Genomic DNA, 21,714 nt, shown 5'->3' with positions numbered 1-21,714 from the left:
CTAATTTTGCAAGAGAACACTTAAGGAAAAGATCAACTATTTAATCTAAACCACAAAATTGACATTTATTTTCTAATTGTCAGTCCCTCACCAGGATCAACAATTAAGGAAAAAAGGTGGTAAACTTTTATTCCCCCTTCTGGCAGCTTTCCGGAAGTCCTTCAGGTAATTCTCTAACATGAACTTAAAGTAAAAATGATGCTATGGTGATCAAATAAGCATCAAATTGGAGTACTTACCTTATGAAATCACGTAGCGTTGCTGTGTGTATCCTAGTTTTGCAGAGGCCGGGTGTGCGCTCATTGTCATTGTACCAACTGATGTTACATTATGAGTCAATACAAAACACCCTTTGTCGAGAAAATGAAATCATGATGCAAAATGCATGTATCAATAATTAATCATTATTGTTTCCATAGCAGCGACACCACATATAATGCATGCATGTATATATTAGTACAAAGTGGTAGTCCATCTTGTCCCTTGTAAACAGGCACCAACTGCACAAGTGGTCACAAGGCATGCCATGACCAGGCCACTATAGTCGTCAGACATATATTAGTCAGATGTTATTCTATACTTTCAAGGAAGAATAAGAGTCCGACGTTAGCACGCACAAGCATGCTAAGTATGTAAGTAAGTTAAGGATGTGAAACATGCATGAACTTGCGCTGATTATACTGTTAGCCGTTTTAGGTTTTGGATTCATCGGAGTCTTGCCACCGCTCTACGTTAGCTAGGGCACTCGCCCTCTGCCAGCCGAGGGAATCTTCTAGTCACTGAACTGGCGTCACACACGCCGCTGTGATAACAAATGCAGACCTGGATACCGAATGCCAAATTGCTGCTTGAAATATCGAAAGAAACTGGATGAACCCATAGTACATGTATGTCACTATTTCCTTTTATTCAGTCGCCCAATAACAACCTGCACATGGCTAGACAACATAACTGGAAAAAAACTTCTACTTGGCCGCAACGTGGACTAGCACGCCTCTGGCCTACATGGAAACTACCTACGGACTTGATTGAACAAGGTTTATGAATTACTCTGTCCGTAAACAAATATAAGAGCATTTAGATCACTAACATAGTGATCTAAACGCTCTTATATTTCTTTATAGAGGGAGTACCATATTGCGACATAAATGAGTGTACTTAACAAAAACACACTGCTCAACTTCGTCATAGTCGGACGATGTCCGAGATCAGGTGGACGGGCAGCTACTCTCACCCTTTTGGACGCTTACTCTCACTTTTTATTCTTAGGCGGGGGCTTCCTGTTCTTCTGAGTCAGCATCGGGTTATTCCTGGACTGCACCTTGTTCTTCTTGAACGACGGCGGTTTTGTCAACTGCGTACTGGTTGACGCTGCCTTCGTCTTGTTAGGGGCATCCTTTGCAGGTTCCTTGCCCTTGCCCATGACGTGATCTCCTTCTCTTCTTCTTATTCTTCTTCTTCTCCGGCCAGGTGGTTGAGGCGAGAGGTGGATGTGGTGTTTGCTTTGCACCGGTTGGGTTGAGGAAGCCTGCAGCAACGGCACCTGCATATATAGCCGAGGGATAAGGACACATGGAAGCGGTCCAGCGGGACGACGCGCTTTCACGGGAGGAGAATGGTTTGATGGCGTCGCCAGTGCTACCGGGACTCGGTCTCTTTTGTTTCATTTTGGGGAGTAGATATGTATATTTGATGCATTTGTTCTTGACGGATGGGTATGCGCTTGGGTCAATGGCCGTGGTCGTCGCCGCGTTGGTCTTCATTTCTTCTCCTACTCCTCCTTATACTACTACATACTCATTGGTGGTTATGTTTTGGTAGTACACGCCAAACGGCTTGTGACTTGTTGTTAGTCATACATATCACATATGCATGTACTGTACGTCATGCATCATTGATGTAGTAACTACACGCCCTTGCCGTTGCACGAGATGTTCAGGTACAGCTTGATTTTGGTTTAGCTAAACCGATTGTAATCATGTGGGGCCGATCTTGTATACATGTTTGTATACAAGTTACTCCCTCCGTGTCAAAATAGATGTACCAAAGTTAGTACGAAGTTGCGTCATCTATTTTGAAACGGAGGGAGTAGGTGTCAAGTTGAGAAACGGGAGACAAGAGAGCTATTTACCCAGGTCCAGACCTCGTGAGGTAGAAGGTTTGTCCATTCTTTTCAACGGAATTCTTCAGTTATTATGGCTCGTTGACTATGGGTTTTTGGGGTTCGTCTAAATTCAAAACTTTCGATGGCGGTCCAAAAATATTTCAATATTCTCCCATACAAACGGTGGGACTCGTACCAACGTGCAGGAAACAAGAGAGTAGGACCATTTGCCAGCGTAAGTCAAGTCTTTGGTCCCATCATACATAGTTCATTTTATCCATGTTATATTTGGAGTGGGACCATGTATCAGTACAAGACATGTGTCACCATTTCGACTAATCCGTGTTGTTGTAGATTTCTTTCGTTTCAGTATAATTCATGCATGTCTTTTATTCAAAGAATCCAAGCTGCTCTATTTCTGTTACTTATGTTGAGCTAATATGAGAGATTCTTTTTCTACTACTTTAATAAGACAATTGATAGAAGTTGCCGGTTAGTTCATTTAGATTCTGGCACACACACATGGTTTTGACAAAAAAGCTAGCTTATACAATATTCTGTGGTCGGTGTCCATCAGAGGTATAGCTACCACTAACGGGACACATTACCACACCGCACGGTGGCCTTATCTCTTCCATTGACGGATTATTTTTGTCATTCGGTCTGTTATAACTAGTTTGTTTTCGTGGTATTTCACCATAATTTCAACATCATAAGACAAACAGTCACACATTTTATTCAGAACAAATGCATTGCATTACACATTAGTCGTATAGATGTTCAGCATACATTTAAAACATATGCTTTTAAAAATCCCTCCTTCTGAAACCCTAACTGCCGCGACTCAATTGCTAGCTCCCTAGCTTGAGCCGTTCCACTTATTTTCCATGGGTGTAATGCTAGCTGTAATTGGTTGCTGATATTCTGTTTTCGAAAGGAGGATGATGCCCGGCCTCTGCATCAGGGCGATGCATGCTGCAATTTTATAAATTATTCATCAAGACATTACAAAGTAATACATCAATATGTCTGAAGCCACTATCTTGATGACATATGTAGCTACTCCTATCCACTTGATTAAGGGGTGCAGATTATCCGAGGTGCATAATCGGACCTCACACCAAAGCACAACATCTAAAACCGGAGGCCCCAACCAAGCCGAATTACCAGGTCTGGCACAATGTCAACGGGAACCGCATGCGCATGCTGCAGAGGCTGTGGCCACCGCCACCGATCCATCTTCATAGCAGGTACTGACGCATCCACCTAATCAGGTCTGCCGTCGACGCCACCACAGCGCAAAGAATGAAACCACCAGACTTCTCTACTCCTAGATTGCTGCTAATGAATCTCCACTAGTATTAAACAATCGAGTTGTGGCAGAAACATTACATCTCAGCCATACATCCGTCATCTCTCAATGGACCGGATTGCTTCAATGTTATATCACATCATTTACCATAATCAATTAGCAAGAATTACCATGATCTACGCCATCATTATTACGCAATAATTACCATGATCTCGCTCCAATCTATGCCTAGAATTACCATGATCTATGTTAACATATTTTTTTTGAAACTCAGCCTTGTGTGCTGCGTACATAGAAGGATAATATCAATTAGCGATAATTACCATGATCAACGCCATCATATTTTTTTTAAACCCAGCCTTGTACTGCATACATAGAAGGAACAAAGAAAAATGCCTGGCACATGTTCACATGTAGGCGGAGACAAACGTGGAAACTAAATCGCTCCTTTCCTTGTTTGTTCGGATCACAGGATCGATCATACCCTGACCTTGATTGCAATCGTTCCTTGACTTCCATTACTTCCTTCTTTTCGTTCACCTGTTTGAATGTTCGTCGTCTTCGACGGCTCGACTCTTGGTTTGACTCTCCTAGTCTTCTTGTCCTGAGGAACGAACGACGGCGACGTGGGGCTGCAACGCTACGCGGCCACGACAGGTACGAGCACGTACATTCAGTTCAAGGAAGCTTCAGGTCCTAAATGACACGCTAGATCTTAACTTCGACTGCTTGCATAACCAACTTTCAGTTCAAGGAAGCTTCATGTCTTACCTTGGAACTTTTTTGCCTCTTCCATCTAGCACGGACATGTTCTCCAATTATTGATTACTGATTGTACACAAAAAAAGTTTCCAAGAATCTTTTCTACAATAGTCCAACATAATCAAAGGAGTCACTAAAAGTAGCTGAGAAATACTAAGGAAACCTGCAGGCATGGCCGCGGCAATAATCAATCCTCCTCCCTCGACACTTATGCCACTGCTCCCCTTCCTGCGATCCAATTTTCTCTCTTTTTCATAACTCTATGATACGTGTGTTACACGTGCATATTTATTAGTATCATAAGAAACTGGGATGGACACACACAAGACAGAGATAGTTCAGCAACATGACTCATTTCTAACTCATTTCTCAGCCGCAACGTGATCTGGCACCCAGCAACATGACTCGATAACACCAGGAAAAACAAAAATAGCCGCAACGTGATCTGGCACACTTCTCTTTTTTCTGGAAAAACTTCCATTTTATTCATCAATGTCATGACATTCAAAGAACCACATAAGTAACATTATTTACATCCAAGTCCGTAGACCATCTATTCATAAATTGGCTTACATGTCAGGGGCTCGTACCAAGAGTTTACAAATTTATTAACTTACTGCAACGTAACTAAATTGGTCTCAACGCACTTAACTTCAATGAAGATGGACGACCTACATGGATGGAGATCATGGGTGTGTGCTGGACGTGTGGGCGCGGCACGACTACTACTTGTTTTCGCAGACAAAGGTGGGGTTGTCATTCTAACCGTTCTTGAGGTGGGCGCACCTGGCTGCCATGTCATCGACCGGTTTGAGGCCACCGTTGCTTTAGTTGACGTACTGGAGGTCATGGACGGAGCGGCTCCTTTTGACATTCTTGAGGACGCAGGAGGAGCCACTGTCGCAGACGCCGCTGAAATTCTTGAGGTCACATCCATGTCTTTCGTATACGTTTAAAGCGAGAAATGAGCGGGATTAGCGGGCGACCTGCCGGGGCGACCGAGAGGCGATTGCCGTCGAGGGGATCGGCTGTGACAGTAGTCTGTGATTGTGACACCGAGATCGAGGGTGAGTTTGACCACCGCATCTGCGGGCCGGGAGAAAGAGAGGATCTGTGGAAGGCTAGGGAATCATGGATCAGAATTCGGGAGCTGATGGGGGCTTGCGCGATGAAAAGGAAGGCAAGAGTGGAAAATCAAAAAGTTTGGGGTGGATTTGATAGGGATCTGGGGATGGATAGGATCAAGGAGAAGTTTAAGCGTTTGCGCGAGGATTTGAGGACCAGAACCCTGGAAGGAGATCAGATGCTTTGGGTATCTCACCAAAACAAACCAGATCGTGGGGATCCACCCGATAAAGGAGGAGGCGGCCGGATCCCGAGGTTAGCGGAATCATGTGCATCCCAGTGCGAAAGAAATCATATGAGATCACTTCAATTAGCAGAATCACGGGATTTGCCTAGCTCTCTGGCTATAAAGATCCACAGAGAGACGGGATGCAGGCCTCAACCTGTAGAACCGCAATCCATTGCTGAGACATACACCACCATGGCCAACCAGGGGAAGGGCAAGGACAAGGTGTCGGCGAGTCAGGACGAGGAGGTCGCCTCGTGCGGCAAGCTGGAGCGGATGGCCGGAGTTCTGGAGCACTGCGGCCCTTCACATGGCCGCGGCGCCCCTGCTCGTACCCCGGTCTGGCAGGGAGGCCCGGCAGCACAGGAAGCAAGGTATGGGGGCGTCGGTGAGGCCGTCGCTCCTGCATTCCCTGTCAGAATGGATGCCATGCCTCCAAACGTGGTATCTCTGAACCTGTCCAAAGAGAGGGCGGCCATGCGTTCACGCTGGCTCGCCGTTGGATTGTTCTTTTCGGTGCAGCTCTTCAGCGTCAGTGGGCTCTTCCAGGAGCTGCGGAACAAGTGGGGGCTGCGAGGACGCCTCAACTACTCGCCACAGAAGAACAACCGCTTTCTCCTCGAGTTCGAGCGGGAAGGCGACCGGCGATTCATCCTCAACAATGGGCCCTGGACCCACAAGGGCGACCCTTTCTTGATGGTGGCGGTGGACGGGAGCGCTAGGCCGGGGGTCGTGGAGGTCGCCCACATGCCAATCTGGGTGCGCATTTTTGATGCCCCCCCGATCATGTTCTTCGACCATGTGGCTCGGATGATTGGTGCTGAGCTTGGTGAAGTTCTCGAGGTTGACTCTGACAGAGAAGGGAGGATTTGGGGGGAGTCCATTAGGGTTCGGATAAAACATGATGTAGACGAGCCACTCCGTAGCCAACTAGAATTCCATGACCGTGCTGAAAACGAAGTGTACTTCCTCAATGTAAAGTACGAAAGGCTCCCCGGCTTCTGCTGTTTCTGTGGGTACCTTGGGCATGGCCAACGCGAATGTAAGCTGTCCGCAGATCTCCAAAAGATGAGATTCTCGGCTGCGCTGCGTGCCTCCCCGTTCAAAAGAAGTAACACTAGAGGTGGCTTTGTGGTGCCCGAGGGCAGTAGCGCTAGGAGGTTCCTCATCTTCGAGTCAGATACATCGGAGAAGGAGAGAAGAACTCCAGTGGGACTGCCGGCTGTGAGATGTAGGGACGTCCCAGAGGAGGTCATCAACAACCCACTGGTGCAGGCCGCAATCGATGCAGTGTGCGCCATCAAGATTGACACGGCAAACCATGGTGAAGAATCTCAGGTGCATAAGGCCACGACTGCGAGTGAAGCTGAAAGGTGGATGGAGAGTGCAGGGGATGGGGTTGGAAACAACAATGCCCTATCCCTGCACAATCCGGCTGATGGAGGTGTGAGCGGCAAGGGACTGAGCCCAGAATTTCCCCCTGGCTTCGAACCCAAGGATATGCACAAGCAAAAACAAGGTGATGGCCAGGGGACAGACATGGCAGAGAAGATGAACCAAGCGGGCGGCCAAGTAGCGATTTCCACTGACTGCAACACCACGGTGATAGCTGCCCAGGAGAGAGAGTTCAGGCCTGCTCCGGACGGCGGTGATGGACTGGGATCGTGTGTGAAACATGCAAATCAGAAGAACGGTAATCAGACAACTAAAAGGAGGACTCCTGCAAGAGGGGAGATGCATCAAACCAGCCCACAGGTTCCAGCAATAAGAGAAGATATAGGAGACAAGGAAACTGTACTCGGGAAGAGGGGCAATCGGGAGGTTGCAGGAGAAGAAAGAGATAGTGAAGGGCCCGATGAAACAGAAGGAGAGCAGAAAAAGAAGTTTAGAGGGAAGGACTGTACCATGGTGGAGACCAAGGGTGTGTCGGGTGGAATGGAAGCGACCGGCCAAGGGGCTGCCGGCTTACTGACGGGCGCCAATGGCGGTGCCCGTCAGGGGCCATGACGATCTTAAGCTGGAACTGCCGGGGCCTAGGGCAACCCCGGACAGTTCAGGAACTAGTGTGCTTAGTACACACTCTCAAGCCCAAGCTTGTGTTCCTGTCAGAGACGCGGCAAAGCAACTCGTACGTCAATAAGTTAAGGTGGAGGCTTGGCCTCAAGCATTGTATCACGCAGCCCGGTATCGGAAAAGGTGCGGGAATTGCGCTTTTCTATGATGAGAGTGTTGAAGTAATAAAGCTTGCCGTTGGCCCGAGGTATATTGACTTGTTGGTTCGTTTAAATCCGTCTAGTATGCAATGGAGATGTACGTTTGTCTATGGTGAGCCGAGAGCAAGTGATAGGCATCACATGTGGGAACTGCTAAGGAGGTTAAAGGGTATATCAAATGCTCCTTGGCTGATGGTGGGAGATTTTAACGAGGCAATGTGGCAATCAGAACATTTCTCGGCTGCCAAGAGATCTGAACGACTGATGGAAAACTTTCGTGAGGCGCTGTCAGATTGTAACCTTCATGATCTGGGCTACAAAGGGCCTTGCTGGACCTATAATAACAAGCAAGATGGAACGAAGAATGTGCGAGCTAGACTGGATAGAGGAGTTGCTAGCCCCGAATGGTCGGATAATTTCAAAAAAGCTACTGTGGAGCATATATGTTCGTCTAGGTCGGACCACTTGCCGCTTCTTATCCGGCTCGGTAAAAGAAAAGAATGGAGACTGAAGGGAGAAGGAAATCAGAAGGTGTTTAGGTATGAACAGATGTGGGAGCGCGCTAGCTCGCTACAGGCCACGATTGATTGCACCTGGTCGAGAGGAGGCCCGGCGGCGAACCTCCAGTCTGTCACAGAAAAGTTAGCGAGTATGCAAAAAGAGCTGAAGCGTTGGGCTGAGAGAGACTTTGGTTCAGTCCTAAAACAGACAGCACTCATAAGAAATAAGCTTAGCATGCTTTGGAACTCGCCGTACTCTGCAGAACAACAGATTTCCATCAAGAAATGCTCGGCTGAGCTGGATGAGTTACTGCTTCGGGAAGAACTCATGTGGAGACAGAGATCTAGAGCCACTTACTTGAGGGAAGGAGACCGGAATACCAAGTGGTTCCAGAGGAAAGCCACCTGGAGGAAGAAGAAAAACGACATAACCAAACTGAAAGACAGCTCTGGTGTGTGGAAGGAAGGAGAGAAAGAGATCAAGGAGATGGCAAGAGGTTTTTTCCGTGCGTTGTATGAAAAAGAAGACGAGGTTTTCCCACATGAAATCTTGGACCATATTGAGAAGAAAATCACGGACGATGTTAACACGGATCTTACTAAACCATTTTCTGCGAAGGAGGTTAGTGATGCTTTGTTTCAAATTGGCCCGCTCAAAGCCCCGGGTGCTGATGGATTCCCAGCTCGCTTCTTTCAAAGGAATTGGGAGGTGATGAGGGACGACATTGTGAAAGGGGTTCTGGGTTTTTTTGACACTGGAGCTCTCCCGGATGGCCTGAATGATACAGTAATAGTTTTAATCCCGAAAAGCAAGGACCCTCAGACCCTCAAAGACTACCGGCCAATCAGCCTGTGCAACGTCCTCTACAAAGTAATCTCCAAGTGCCTGGTTAATCGGTTGCGGCCCCATTTAGATGGAATCATCTCCGAGACACAAAGTGCTTTCGTCCCGGGAAGATTGATCACGGACAATGCTGCCATTGCTTTTGAGTGTTTTCACAAGATCCAACACAGCAAGCATCCGCAGAACACACATTGCACGTACAAACTTGACCTAGCAAAGGCCTATGATAGGGTGGATTGGGAGTTCCTAGAAGGCGTGCTACTGAAAACGGGCTTCAGTCAAAAGTGGACAGGCTGGCTAATGCGATGCGTTAGGTCGGTCAGATACTCGGTGCGTTGCAATGGAGAGTTGCTTGAACCGTTTGTCCCATCTCGAGGTCTGCGTCAGGGAGATCCACTCAGCCCTTATCTCTTCCTGTTTATTGCAGATGGGTTGGTTAAGCTCATTAATCTGGAAATCTCACAAGGCAATCTATCACCGCTTAAAATATCAAGAAGCAGCCCCGGGATCTCTAACCTGCTCTTTGCAGACGACAGCTTACTCTTTTTCAAAGAGACGCCCGAGCAAGCCCTTACCGTGAAAAGAATCCTCTCATCCTTCCAGAGGGCCACCGGACAATTGCTCAGCGAGAGTAAATGTTCGATTCTTTTTAGCGAGGTGTGCCCCTTGAGTACAAGAGAGGACATAAAAGCAATTCTGGGGGTGGTTTCCACGGCTTTTGAAGGGAAGTACCTAGGTCTTCCGACTCCGGAGGGTAGAATGAAGGACGAGTGCTTCCAGCCCATCATGGACAGGCTCAAGAAGAGGTGTACAGATTGGTCGGAGAAAACCATGTCATATGCGGCCAAAGATGTCCAAGTGAAGTCAATTGTACAAGCACTGCCATGCTACACTATGGGGGTGTTTCTACTCTCGATGGGTTTCTGTGAGAAGTACGAGAAGATGATCCGGGATTTCTGGTGGGGAGATGAAACAGGCCGCCGCAAAGTTCACTGGATGTCATGGGAGCGTATGACGAGGCCAAAGAGAGCGGGTGGTATTGGTTTTAGAGACATGCACCTATTCAATTTAGCCCTTCTTGCCAAACAAGGGTGGAGGCTGATTCAGAACCCGGAGAGTCTATGTGCCCGGGTGCTCAAGTCTAAATATTACCCAAACGGCAACCCGTTGAACACCGTCTTTGCGTCCGATGCGTCGCCTGTGTGGAGAGGTATTGAAGCAGGGCTGGAGTTGCTGAAAAAGGGCGTCATCTGGAGAGTGGGCAATGGAAGAGATATTCAGATCCAACGGGACCAGTGGTTGCCAAGGAAAGAGGGGCTGATGACCGCGGCATTCATTAGAAGATCACGTCTTCGATGGGTGAACCAACTCATGCTCCCAGATATGAAGGAGTGGAATGTTCCACTTATCAAACAAATTTTCTACCCTTTCGATGCTGAGGATATATGTAGAATCCCAATACCTAGAGCGGATGTGAGGGACTGCATTGCCTGGCACCCTGAGAAGAATGGGATATTCACAGTGAGGAGCGCATATAAGTTGGCGGCGGCAGCAAAGAATAATGCGGCTTTGGAGGCCTCGAGCTCGACAAACAATTCGGAGGACCGTAGCATATGGGATCTGATTTGGAAAGCTGAGGTTCCCCCAAAGGTGAGAATCTTCGGTTGGAGGGTTGCAACCAACACCTTGGCCACGAAAAGGAACATGTTCAGGCGTACGATCACGTTTGATGCGACGTGCGATATATGCGGCTGTGGGGATGAGGATGAACACCACGCAGTGGTGGGATGCACCAAGAGTAGGGCACTCAGGCACAAAATGAGGGAGGAGTGGGATATCCCATCAGAAAAGCATTTCCAGAATACTGGCGAAGATTGGCTACAGATCCTACTGAGCTCCGTTCCGAAAGATGTTCGCGTAAAAATCTTGTTGCTGCTATGGAGATGCTGGCACCTCCGTGAAAATTGCATACATGGGGATGGCAAGGAGCCGGTTTTAGTATCCGCCGCCTATCTGTCGAAGATGCATGAGGAATGGAAGAACGTGGGTGTAGCCGGACAGGTGCTGGCCGGAAAGGACTCTGGGTCTCAGGCAAAATCATGCCCAAGTATCCATACAACTCGAAGATATCAGTGGACTACACCACCGAGAGGCATAGCAAAACTGAACACCGATGCCTCTTTTATCCCAAACACCAATCAGTGTTGGGGAGGCGCCGTCGCTCGAGATCACAAAGGACATGTCTACCTGTCGGTTGGAAGAGAGTTGGGCGAAGCTAATGACGCTCAGGAGGCGGAGGGGAAGGCGATCTTGATGGGTTTGCAAGCATTGGCACCTCGCTATAATGGGAACATTTGGATAGAGACTGACTGCAAATCTCTAGCGGATGATCTCCAAGGAAACGGCCAAGTCAGGTCAGCAAGTTATGGATTGATTATGGACATCAAATCGCTGCTTGGAGGTTTTCAGAGCAAGCAGATCACTCATGTTGATCGTCAGCGGAACTCCCTTGCACATGAGCTGGCAGCAGAAGCTAGAAGATCTGGGGACTTTTTTCTGATTGCTGATGTCCCTAATGGGTTACGTAACTTGATGTTGTCTGAATGTAACCCCCCACTGGAGTAAGCTTGTTTACTCTAGTCCTCAAAAAAAAAGAAATTCTTGAGGTCACGTATGGATTTGCTGTTGTTGACGTTCTTGAGGTTGCAGGCGGATTTGTCGTTGTTGACGTTCTTAAGGTTGCATACGAATCTGCCGCAGTTGAAGTCCTTGAGGCTGTGTACAGATTTGACGTTGTTGAAGATCTTGAGGGCGCATATGGATTTGCCGTTGTTGACGTTCTTGAGGTAGCGGGTTGAGCCGACGTAGCTGATATTCTTGAGCCTGCGGGCGGAACTACCATTGCTGACGTTCTTGATGCGGTGGAGGAAGCCACCCTTGCTGACGATCTCGAGGCCCCAGGCATGGCAGCCCTCGGCGACGTTGTTGAGGCCACGAGCAGATCCACGGTTGTTGAAGGTCTTGAGGTAGCGGCCGGCGTTGGTGTTCTTGGGGTTGTGGACAGACCTGCCAGTGACCTCACCTTCTTCTGACCGAGAAACCTTCCTGGCAACATGACACAATTTTGATCTTCTTTTCTTTGAGATGAGGTGAGCTAAGCTGAGTGAGGTGGATGTGGTGTTTGCTTCGCTCCGGTTGGGTTGAGGGAGCCTGCATGGATGTCATGTATGCATAGGAACATAAGAGTACTCACAGTGGGGGTAACTTCAGCAGTAACATAAGGTCCAACTCAGCAAATTTGCTCATGTGACAATGATTTAATGAGAAGAGATGAATTGAGTAACATAGCTAGTTACTCATACTACGAGTGACATCACGCATATCAAGACAAGATAAGTCTACAAGCTAATAAATAAAATATTGCATGACACCACATATATATTACTCCCCACTATGAAGGTAGTAATATAGACTAGTACCATATGCTTGTTTCTAGTTGAAGTTACTCTCCACTGTGAGTAGTCTAATGGATTGTTGACGTGTTCGACCGGTCATTCTCTTTGGTTTTGTTGGAAGTAGATATGCATATTCAATGCATGCATTAGTTATTGATCGACGGATGGATGGATGGATGCGGTTGGTCAATGGTCATGGTCGTCGCCGCGTTGGTCTTCCTTTGTTATACATCAGAACTAGCGTTAGGTGGAGATTAGGAAATAATAGAGTAAGGATAATTTGTATAAACAACATGCAAGACGTGGTACAAGTGGCGATGCATCTGTGTGCCGACTCGGTCGGGGATTGTGCACAAGGCATGATTGTTGAAATTTCGGTCTGTTAGTGATGGTCAATCATGGATGATTCATTCCTTTGCAGTAAGTTTACCTATACTGCATGCATGCAGTAGTACAAGTGGCGATCCATCTTGTCCCTTGTTAACCAGCACTGGTTCGGTCGAAGAGCATAGGGCATGCCACGACCACAGCACTATACTCGTCGACTATATATTAGTCAAATTATACTTGATTAGGGCATCTCTAACAGATCCCCTAAAAGGCCATAAGGGAGTAAATTTCTGGTTTACTCTCTTACGGCGCACCTAGCCGATCCCTTAAAAAACTTAATAGAGTAAAACTTTTACTACACCTCCTCATTTCCCCTAAAATTTCTCTAAATTTACTCCATTCCGCCACAGGTGGGTAAAACAGGCGCCTCTCTCCCGCGCGACAGTGTCTCCCATGATGCAACCGCCACGCCTAGCCACCGCTACCGATGACCGCCGGGCCGGCCAGAATGGATAGCCCGGCCCCTTCCCTCCGGCGCCGGCTTTTCGCCACCAGAAACCACCCACGCGCCGCCGCCGCCGAAGAAGAAGAGCTTGGCTATGAAGAAGACCCGCTCACGTGTCCAAGCTCCATCTCCAACCGCTCCAATGGTGTCCGGGGTGGCCACCGCCACTCCGGCAACGGCACGCCGCCCTCACACCGCACTTACCGGAGGCAAACAGGCTCAAAAGCCGATGGCGGCGGCGGCGGCGGTCGCGGAGGCGGCCGCAAAGAAGAAGATGAAGAAGGCCAAAGCGACGCCTCGTCGTAGGCCGACACCTCGTGGTGCACCTCCGGCGGCCCCTATGGCGACTGCTCCGGCGCGAGCGGCGGCCGCAACAGGCAAGAAGAATCGCGGCCGCCAGGTGCTCTATGAAATGCCAACAAGGTAGCAATAAAAACCTCGAATTGTTTTGGTATTTGATAGTGACTGTTGGTGATCGGTAAATGATTGTTACTTTGATATTGTGGTGCGGAGATGAACACGGCCGAATTCCTCGCATCGTTGGAGTCCTCGGCCGCCAATGGCCTTGATGAGCTCAACTACGACTCGTATTGGGATCATTCGGCCACCTAAGACATGGATGCCAAGGAGGAGGTGGTCGAGGAGGAGGTGGCCGAGGAGGAAGAGGAGGAGATTGTGGAGGTGATCGAAGCAACCACCAAAGTACCAAGGTGTCGCACCCAAAACTATAGCCAAAAGGAGGACATTGCGCTTTGCCACACTTGGTGCGCCATCTCCATGGATGCAAGGATCGGAACGGATCAAATCACGACCATGTTTTGGAAGAGGATTGCCGACCACTACAACAACTCCATGGATGTGCGATCAAGCCGTACACAAGGTTCTCTTGGGCATCGTTGGAGCACCATTCATGACCAATGCAACCGATGGTCCGATTGCATCGACTGAGTGAATCATGCTCCACTGAGTGGTGTGCATGTGGCAGAGTATGGCCCCTACATCCAAGGGCTATTCAACCATCGGAACACCAAGTTCGGCCACAAGCCCTTCACTTTACATCATTGGTACAAAGAGCTATGCAAGAACTAGAAGTGGATCCAAAGAATTGTGGAGACCAATCCAAAGAGGTCAAGGTTGAGCATATCCGTTGAGGATGACAACGAGGTTGATGAAGATGCCAACAGTAGACCGAACAAGATTGGAAAAAAAGAAAGAAGATAAATGCATTTGGTGGCACTTACAAGAAAGAACTTGTGACAATGATCGAGACCAAGAAGATGTTGGCAGACGCACGCAAAGACGAGAAGTTGGCGAGGTGGAATGAGCTCAAAGCGTTGGAGGATGACAAATGGAAGGCCAAGCCGGAGGTCGAGGAGAGAAAGTTGAAGGTGGAGGCCCGTAGGCTTGCACTTGAGGAGGAGAGGATTCGTGATGCCAAGAAGGCCGAAGAACACACTATCATGTTTATTAATCCAAACACAATGGATGAAACCGCAAGAAAGTATTGTGAGCTCACTCGTGGAGAGATCTTGGAAGCCACTCTTCGGAATGTTGGTGCTGGCCGAGGGGATGGTGTTGATGGTGGTGGCCAAGGAAGTGGTGTTGATGGTTGTGGCCGAGGAGGTGATGGAGGCGAAGATGTTGGTGGTGGTGGCTGAGAGGATGGCGGTGTTGATGTTGGTGGTGATGACCGAGAGGATGGCGTTGTTGATGTTGGTGGTGGTGGCCGAGAGGATGGTGAAGTTGATTTCTTCACTAACGACATCGTTTGAGAGGTGATGACCGAGGAGGTGGTGGTGCATGCAAATGTTGGCTCGATCCACAACATATACATGCTATGTTTGTGGTGATTTTGAATCAAACATTGTGTTTGACGTGATGTCTTTTGGGGTGAACTTCACATGTTTTACTTTGAAAAATGGGATGATGAAACTTTATGTTGTGACGGTTAAGCTATGAATGTTTATTTTGAATGTTTTTAAGATATGTATTGTGTAGTGTTTGAAGTTGGTGCGGCTATAAGACACAAAATTGAGACAATTTTACTTTTACTCCACTAACTTTTAGAGGATCGGCTAAGTCGGTCACCGTTAGTGGAGTATAATTTTACTTCACTAACTTTACGCCGTTTACTCCCTTAAATTTTTGGGGATAGGTTAGAGTTGCTCTTATCCAGGTAGGCTTAGACCATGTCAAGATTCAAGAAAGAATGAGGAAGCTTCCTTTCCTAATTAATTTGGTGCTCAAGGTACCATTGCATTGCAATGGCCCAAGTATTGGAGTAAGTTAAGTATGTGAAACATGTGCCAGCTTCTGTCGATCGGTTAGACACTGTAGGTAATGGATTCACCGGAGTCTTGCCACTACGCAGTCTCTTTTTTTTCAAAAACCACTACGTAGTCTAGCTTCTGATTTGGCACTTGAACTCAGCTAGCCGCATAACTCTTTCAGTCACCGAACCGCCATCAGAATCGCCACGGTGATCACGAATAATGCAGGCTCTAACAGTAAATGACAGAAAATAAACTGGATGGACAGAGGGAACATATATGTCACCCTTTCTTATTACTCATCACCGCACAACCTGCCACACGTCTTGACAACACAAGAGAAAAACTTTACTTAACGTGAACCAGCACGCTTCTGGCCTACATGGAAACTGGCTATGTGACTTCACGGGCTAGATCGAAACGAGTTTACAAATTGACTTATTGCAACCTAAACTAACCTACTTGACACAAACACACCTCACTTAATAATCGAGTACACAAATAGACTTATTGCAATCTAATCTAATACACTTGACATAAACACACTTAACTTCATCATGCAGGCCAACGTTGATGGAGATCTCCGAGCAGCTCGATGGGCGGCTGGTCTCACTTGTTTTTGGGCTTCTTCCTAGACAGCAGCTTCTGCTTCTTCTTAGATGTCGTGGGTTTCGTCTTGGTAACCACCTTCTTCTTCTTAGACCTGGCAGACGGTGTCTGCTTAGCCTTAGCCTTCGCCTTCTGAGGGAGATACTTTGTACCTGGCTTTCCCATGACGCGATTTGCTTCTCTTCTTCTTTTGGTCGATGCGGTGTTTTCTTTGCAGGGTTGGGTTGAGGGAGCCTGCGGCAACGGCTGCATTTATATAGGCCGGGCAACGCGCTTCTCCCATGGTAAATAATGGTTTGGTGACATTGCTGGAACCAGTCAATCTCTTTGATTTGTTTTTTTAGAACGATTGTTATTGACGGATTAATGTTGTTGGGTTAATGGTGGTGGTCATTGCCGCGTTGGTCTTTTTTTAAATTCTCCTCCTCATTATACTACTATTACTACCACATCAGAGTAACTAGCATTAAACAAATGAATTAGCTAGCGTTACTGATTAAGTTTTAGGTATATATGTGTAGTCATATGCGTATGCATATCTACGTCATGAGTTATATAGATTGCCGATGTATGCATACGCGCTTTTGATGTTATATATCTTGTATAAGATGTTCAACTAGTTCGTGATCTTGGATTATCTCGCACTCGAGGCAGCGGGATAAGGAGTGTCTTGACCGCCTGAGCAGGGCGCTGATTGCGGCTGGGTGTCTTCTCGCGTAGCTTCTTTGATGGTGCTACGTCGGCTCTATGGAGCTTTGTACTCCATTTTTCTTTTCTTTTCGGGCATAATTGTGATTTGGCCCTAGCATGCCCTTTATTTTTATGTTTGACCCTTGAACTTGTTGTACAAACGTGATGGTTTGCCTTTATATATAAAGCTGGGCGAAAGCCTATTTTGAGACTCGGTGACCCCGCCTAACGACTTGTGTGATGATGAGTGGGAAAAGATACTCGATTTTCCTATCTTAGAACTTGTTGAATGCAAGGTGCTTAGAGAAATAAACCAACTTTTCTTCATACATCAATGCTTATTTGTAGAGGATAGATACTTAACTAGGCACCCTTCCTATATAGAGATAAACGATGGTGCTTAAACAAGAAACTTAAAGGTTTTTCTTTAATCAGCGGACGTTAACATACATGAATGTACACTCCCCTATGAATGCCCACACGCACACTCTAACCCTTATGAGCACCTCCGAGAAATTGAACAACAGGTCGTGAGATTGACGAAGTCACAACATGTGCATCGCTGCCGATGGGCTCGTCACTTACACCCAAAGAACAAGTCGTTATACCCTGAAATATATCCGAAGAAGTGCAAACACCCTTCTCAAGTCAAGGACTTGAATCCGGATGGATAGCTTCCACCACAAGGAACATAACAAACTGTGCTACGCTCAATTCACCGAAGGGATAATGGTTTGCGATGTATTAACCCTATATGTATCTCTTTTCTGACTCTTTCTTTTTATTCAACTTCCCAACAATAACCTCCCACATGACTCATAGAACAATACAAGGAAAAAAAAGGACTTCATTTGGCCGCAACGTGAACCAGCACGCTTCTGGCCTATAGACAAACTAGCTGCAGATTCCACATGAGTGATCAGATCGAATCAAGTTTACGAATTAACTTATTGTAACACAAACTGACCTACTCGACAGAACCACACTTAACTTCATCCTGGCAAGAGGACGCCGATCACCGCGCGACTGCTGTCACCTTTTTTTAGGCTAATTCTTCTTAGACGGCGTCGTCTGTTTCATCTGCTTCTTCTGAGGCAGGAGCGTCTTTGTCCTAGAGGCCGCTGTCTTCGTCATCCGCGTATTGCTTGACGATGCCTTTGCATTCTTTTGGGGAACCTTTGTAGCTTGCTCGCCCATGGCAAGATCTGCTTCCCTTCTAATAATTCTTGTTCTCCAGTGAGGTTGCTGAGGTGAGGTGGATATAGTGTTTCCTTTGCTCCGGTTGAGTTGAGGTAGCCTGCGGCAATGGCTCCATATATATAGGAGGGGGAAGGTCTTTGAGAAAGCGCTCTGGCCGGACGACGCACTTCCACCGTGTGGCAGAATGGTTTGGTGGCGTTAATGTGGCCGGTGCCAGTCTGTCTCTTTTATTTTTTTGGGGAGTAGATATGTATTATATTCAATGCATTGTTCTTCATTTCTTCATGGATGGTTATCTGGTTGGGTCAATGGTTGTGGTTGCTGCCGCGTTGGTCTTCATTTCTTCTCCTGCTGCTCCTTATATTACTACTACATCAGAATAAGTGTTGGTAGCACACGGCATACACACCACACGGCTTGTTAGTTGTTAGTCATATATATGCATGTACTGTATGTCATTCATTATTGATGTAGTAAGTACACACGATGTTGCCGCTGCATGAGATGTTTTGGTAGAGCTTGAGTTTAGATTAGGTAAACCGATTGTTATCATGTGCGACCAATCTTGGATATATGTTTGTAACTTTGTATATTAGTTAGGTGTTTAGTTGAGAAACAGGAGACAAGAGAGTTATTTACCGAGGTTCAGACCTCGTGAGGGAGAAATTTTCTCCATTCTTTTCAATAGATTTCTTCAGTTATTATGGTTTGTTGACTATTGGTTTTTGGGTGTTCGCCTAAATTTGAAACTTTCGATGGTGGGCCAAAAATATTTCAACCTTCTTCCCTCAAAATGGTGGGACCCATACTAACGTGTGGGAGACAATAGACTGGTACCAGGTGCCAAAGTATGTCAAATGTTCGAACCAACATGTCATACACAGATCATTTTATTCATCTTAAATTTAGAGTGGAACAATGTATCTTTACAAGACACATGCCACCATTTTGACTAATCCTTGTCGTTGTACATTTCTTTTTGTTCAATCTAATTCATACGTGTGTTTTAACGTATCTTTGAAGAATTCGAGTTGCTCTTTTTCTTTGAGCGTACGTAAATTGCATACCATAGCTTTATAGAAGAGAGAATTGTAAATACAAGGCAACTACAACTTGCTGCGAACAACGAGCATAACAAGAACTCTACTCCACCCACGACAAAACAACTACAGCACAGAAGCGCCTGCCTAAGACCAAAAAAACCTTGCCGCGTCTCGACAGACGTAGATCAACACCGAAGAAAGAGCAAATCTCATTGAGCTTCCTTTATCGACACACCATCCACCTTTTATGCCTAAAGGAGGTGGCAAGTGAATGGCGGGAATCGATCAGACCCGAAAAGCCACCGTCATGAAATCACTAGTGACGGTCGTACATTGCGCCGCGGTAGATCGAACATGGACAGCGGCGAACACCGGAGGAGTACAACGAAGGACCTCCAAATCCTCCACGCACGATGCTCCCAATAGAGGAACGATGTCAAGGATGCCGCCATCATGGTGATCTTGCAAATCAAGGCTTTTGCCCAGAGACAACTACCAATGCCAAGCGAGGGAGGGAGATGGCTGCATGCCTCGACGACACCTTCAAGAGGGGAAAAGACACTCGCGGGTGCCCTTGCCGCCGGCCAGGCAAACCGCGGGCAAGACTTTTGTCTGTATCACTGCACATCTCCACACCTCCACGGATTGGAGCAGCAGCGTCCTTATAGCCTCACACCCGCCGCCACAGCAGCACCCCGCCGTCGAAGCCGCACAGCCATGGTCCACCAACATCATGCACAACAGCGAGAAATGCGGTACAATATTCCCTGGTCGGTGTCCATGAGAGGTATATCTACCACTAACGGGACACATTACGGCACCGCTCAGTGCCCTTATCTCTTCCTGTCATGGATTCTTTTTGTCCTTTTTATGTTATAACTAGTTTCTTAATTAGTATTTCACCACAATTTGAACATCTTAAGACAACAAATCCCACATTTCATTCAGAGCAAATGCATTGCATTACACATTACTCGTATAGATGTTCATTGTACTCCCTCCGTTCCTAAATATTTGTCCTTTTAGAGATTTTAAATGGACTACCACATACAAATATATATAGACATATTTTAGAGTGTAGATTCACTCATTTTGCTTCGTATATAGTCACTAGTTGAAATCTCTATAAAGACAAATACTTAGGAACAGAGCGAGTACATTTTAAAGATTAAGATGCTTCTGAAAAATCCATTGGTCTGAACCCCTAACTACCACTGCTCAATTATGCAGGGATTCTTGAAAGCATACTACTCCCTCCGTTCGGAATTACTTGTCTTGGAAATGGATGTATCTAGAACTAAAATACGTCTAGATACATCCATTTCTGCGGCAAGTAATTCCGAACAGAGGGAGTAACTACCTACTACGAAGTAGCCATACCAACTAACTACTCACTACTAGGGAAAACCTCATACACAGAATGTTACCAGTAGCGCTGTACAAAATCATACTCTACTGCTACTTAGTAGCAGCGCGCGTAAAGAAACCGCGCTACTGCTATGATTTTAGCAGTATCGCGTACTAGCAAAAAGCACTGCTGCTATGTTTGAACTGGGCGCACATGGCTAGCCCAACCTAGCAGTAGCACGTATATTGGCCCAGTACTACTGCTACTCTTCTTAGCTGTAGCGCGCTTACGTGTAAGGCGCTACTGCTAACGGAAATAAAATAAAGTGAAAAACAAGTAGAAAAGTAAATGAAAATGAAAGAAATAGAAAAAGAAGAAATGAAAAAAATAAAATGTAAAAAAAATAAAAGAAAAAAGAGGAAAAAGGAGAAAGGAATAGCAGTAGCGGGTTTCAGGAAACGCGCTGTAGCTAACTTAGCTATAGCGCGTTTTCGGAAACGCGCTACCGTTACGTTTCACTTAAACAGCGGTTTCCCCCCGCCCCCCGGCCACCACACTTCTTCCCCAAATCCCTCGCCCTCGCCGCCGTCTCCCCAATTCATCGTCGCCCCACTTCGCCGCCGTCTCCTGCCGGCGTGACGCCCGCAACCTCACCGTCTCCCCCCGAGGCTGCCGTCATCCTCACCGCCGCCGCCCTCAGCCTCACCGCCGCCACCCGAGGCCGCCCTCGACGTCACCGTCGGCGCCCTCCACCTCACCGCCGCCCGATCCCGCCCAGGACCGTCGTTGCCTCCGTCACCGAGCACCTCCCCGCGACCCTCTCTCCCCTCTCTGTAAGTCCCCCGCCCCTCCCGCCCACTCCTCTCTCTCTACATTTTAGAGAAAAAATTAGTAGAGCAAAAGTTTGTTTATAGCAAAAAAATTAGTTTAGAGAAAGGATGTTAAGTAGTAGATGTTAGAGCAAAAATTAGTTTGGAGCAAAAAATTTGGTTTACAACAAAAGTTAGTTAGGGCAGTAGGGTTTAATTAGGGTAGATGCTGCTTGTATAGTATATAGTGATACTAGTAGATGTTAATTAGGTTAGGGCAACAGTGGTACTAGTAGATGTTAATTAGATGTTTTTCAGTTAGGGCACTAGAGTTTTGCTAGGTTAATTAGGTTAGTAGTACTGCTAGTA

General features: G+C 46.9%; 1 protein-coding gene and 1 pseudogene across 1 annotated transcript; one reads left to right on the top strand and one right to left on the bottom strand.

Moving 5' to 3' along the window:
- Positions 1-4,791: 4,791 nt before the first annotated feature.
- LOC119339753 (cell wall protein DAN4-like) lies at positions 4,792-12,201 on the bottom strand. Its single transcript, XM_037611689.1, has 2 exons — positions 11,816-12,201; positions 4,792-5,098 (listed from the first exon to the last, which is right to left on the bottom strand). Exons 1-2 carry the CDS (start codon positions 12,199-12,201, stop codon positions 4,792-4,794), a joined length of 693 nt encoding a protein of 230 aa, XP_037467586.1.
- A 1,790-nt stretch (positions 12,202-13,991) lies between these two features.
- LOC119339752 lies at positions 13,992-15,226 on the top strand (annotated as a pseudogene).
- The last annotated feature ends 6,488 nt before the right edge of the window (positions 15,227-21,714 follow it).

This window comes from Triticum dicoccoides, chromosome 7B (assembly GCF_002162155.2).
Source record: "Triticum dicoccoides isolate Atlit2015 ecotype Zavitan chromosome 7B, WEW_v2.0, whole genome shotgun sequence".
NCBI lineage: Eukaryota > Viridiplantae > Streptophyta > Magnoliopsida > Poales > Poaceae > Triticum > Triticum dicoccoides.
The sequence above is the reverse complement of the archived record's forward strand: the minus strand, read 5'-3'. Positions and strand labels throughout refer to the sequence as shown.

Excerpts from the sequence above, each read along its gene's own strand:
- LOC119339753 (XM_037611689.1), bottom strand. The coding sequence starts at position 12,201 with ATGTTGCCAGGAAGGTTTCTCGGTCAGAAGAAGGTGAGGTCACTGGCA. Across the intron at positions 5,099-11,815 it reads TCGTATGCAACCTTAAGAAC|AATTTCAGCGGCGTCTGCGA; the intron begins GTCAACAACGAC and ends TGTGACCTCAAG.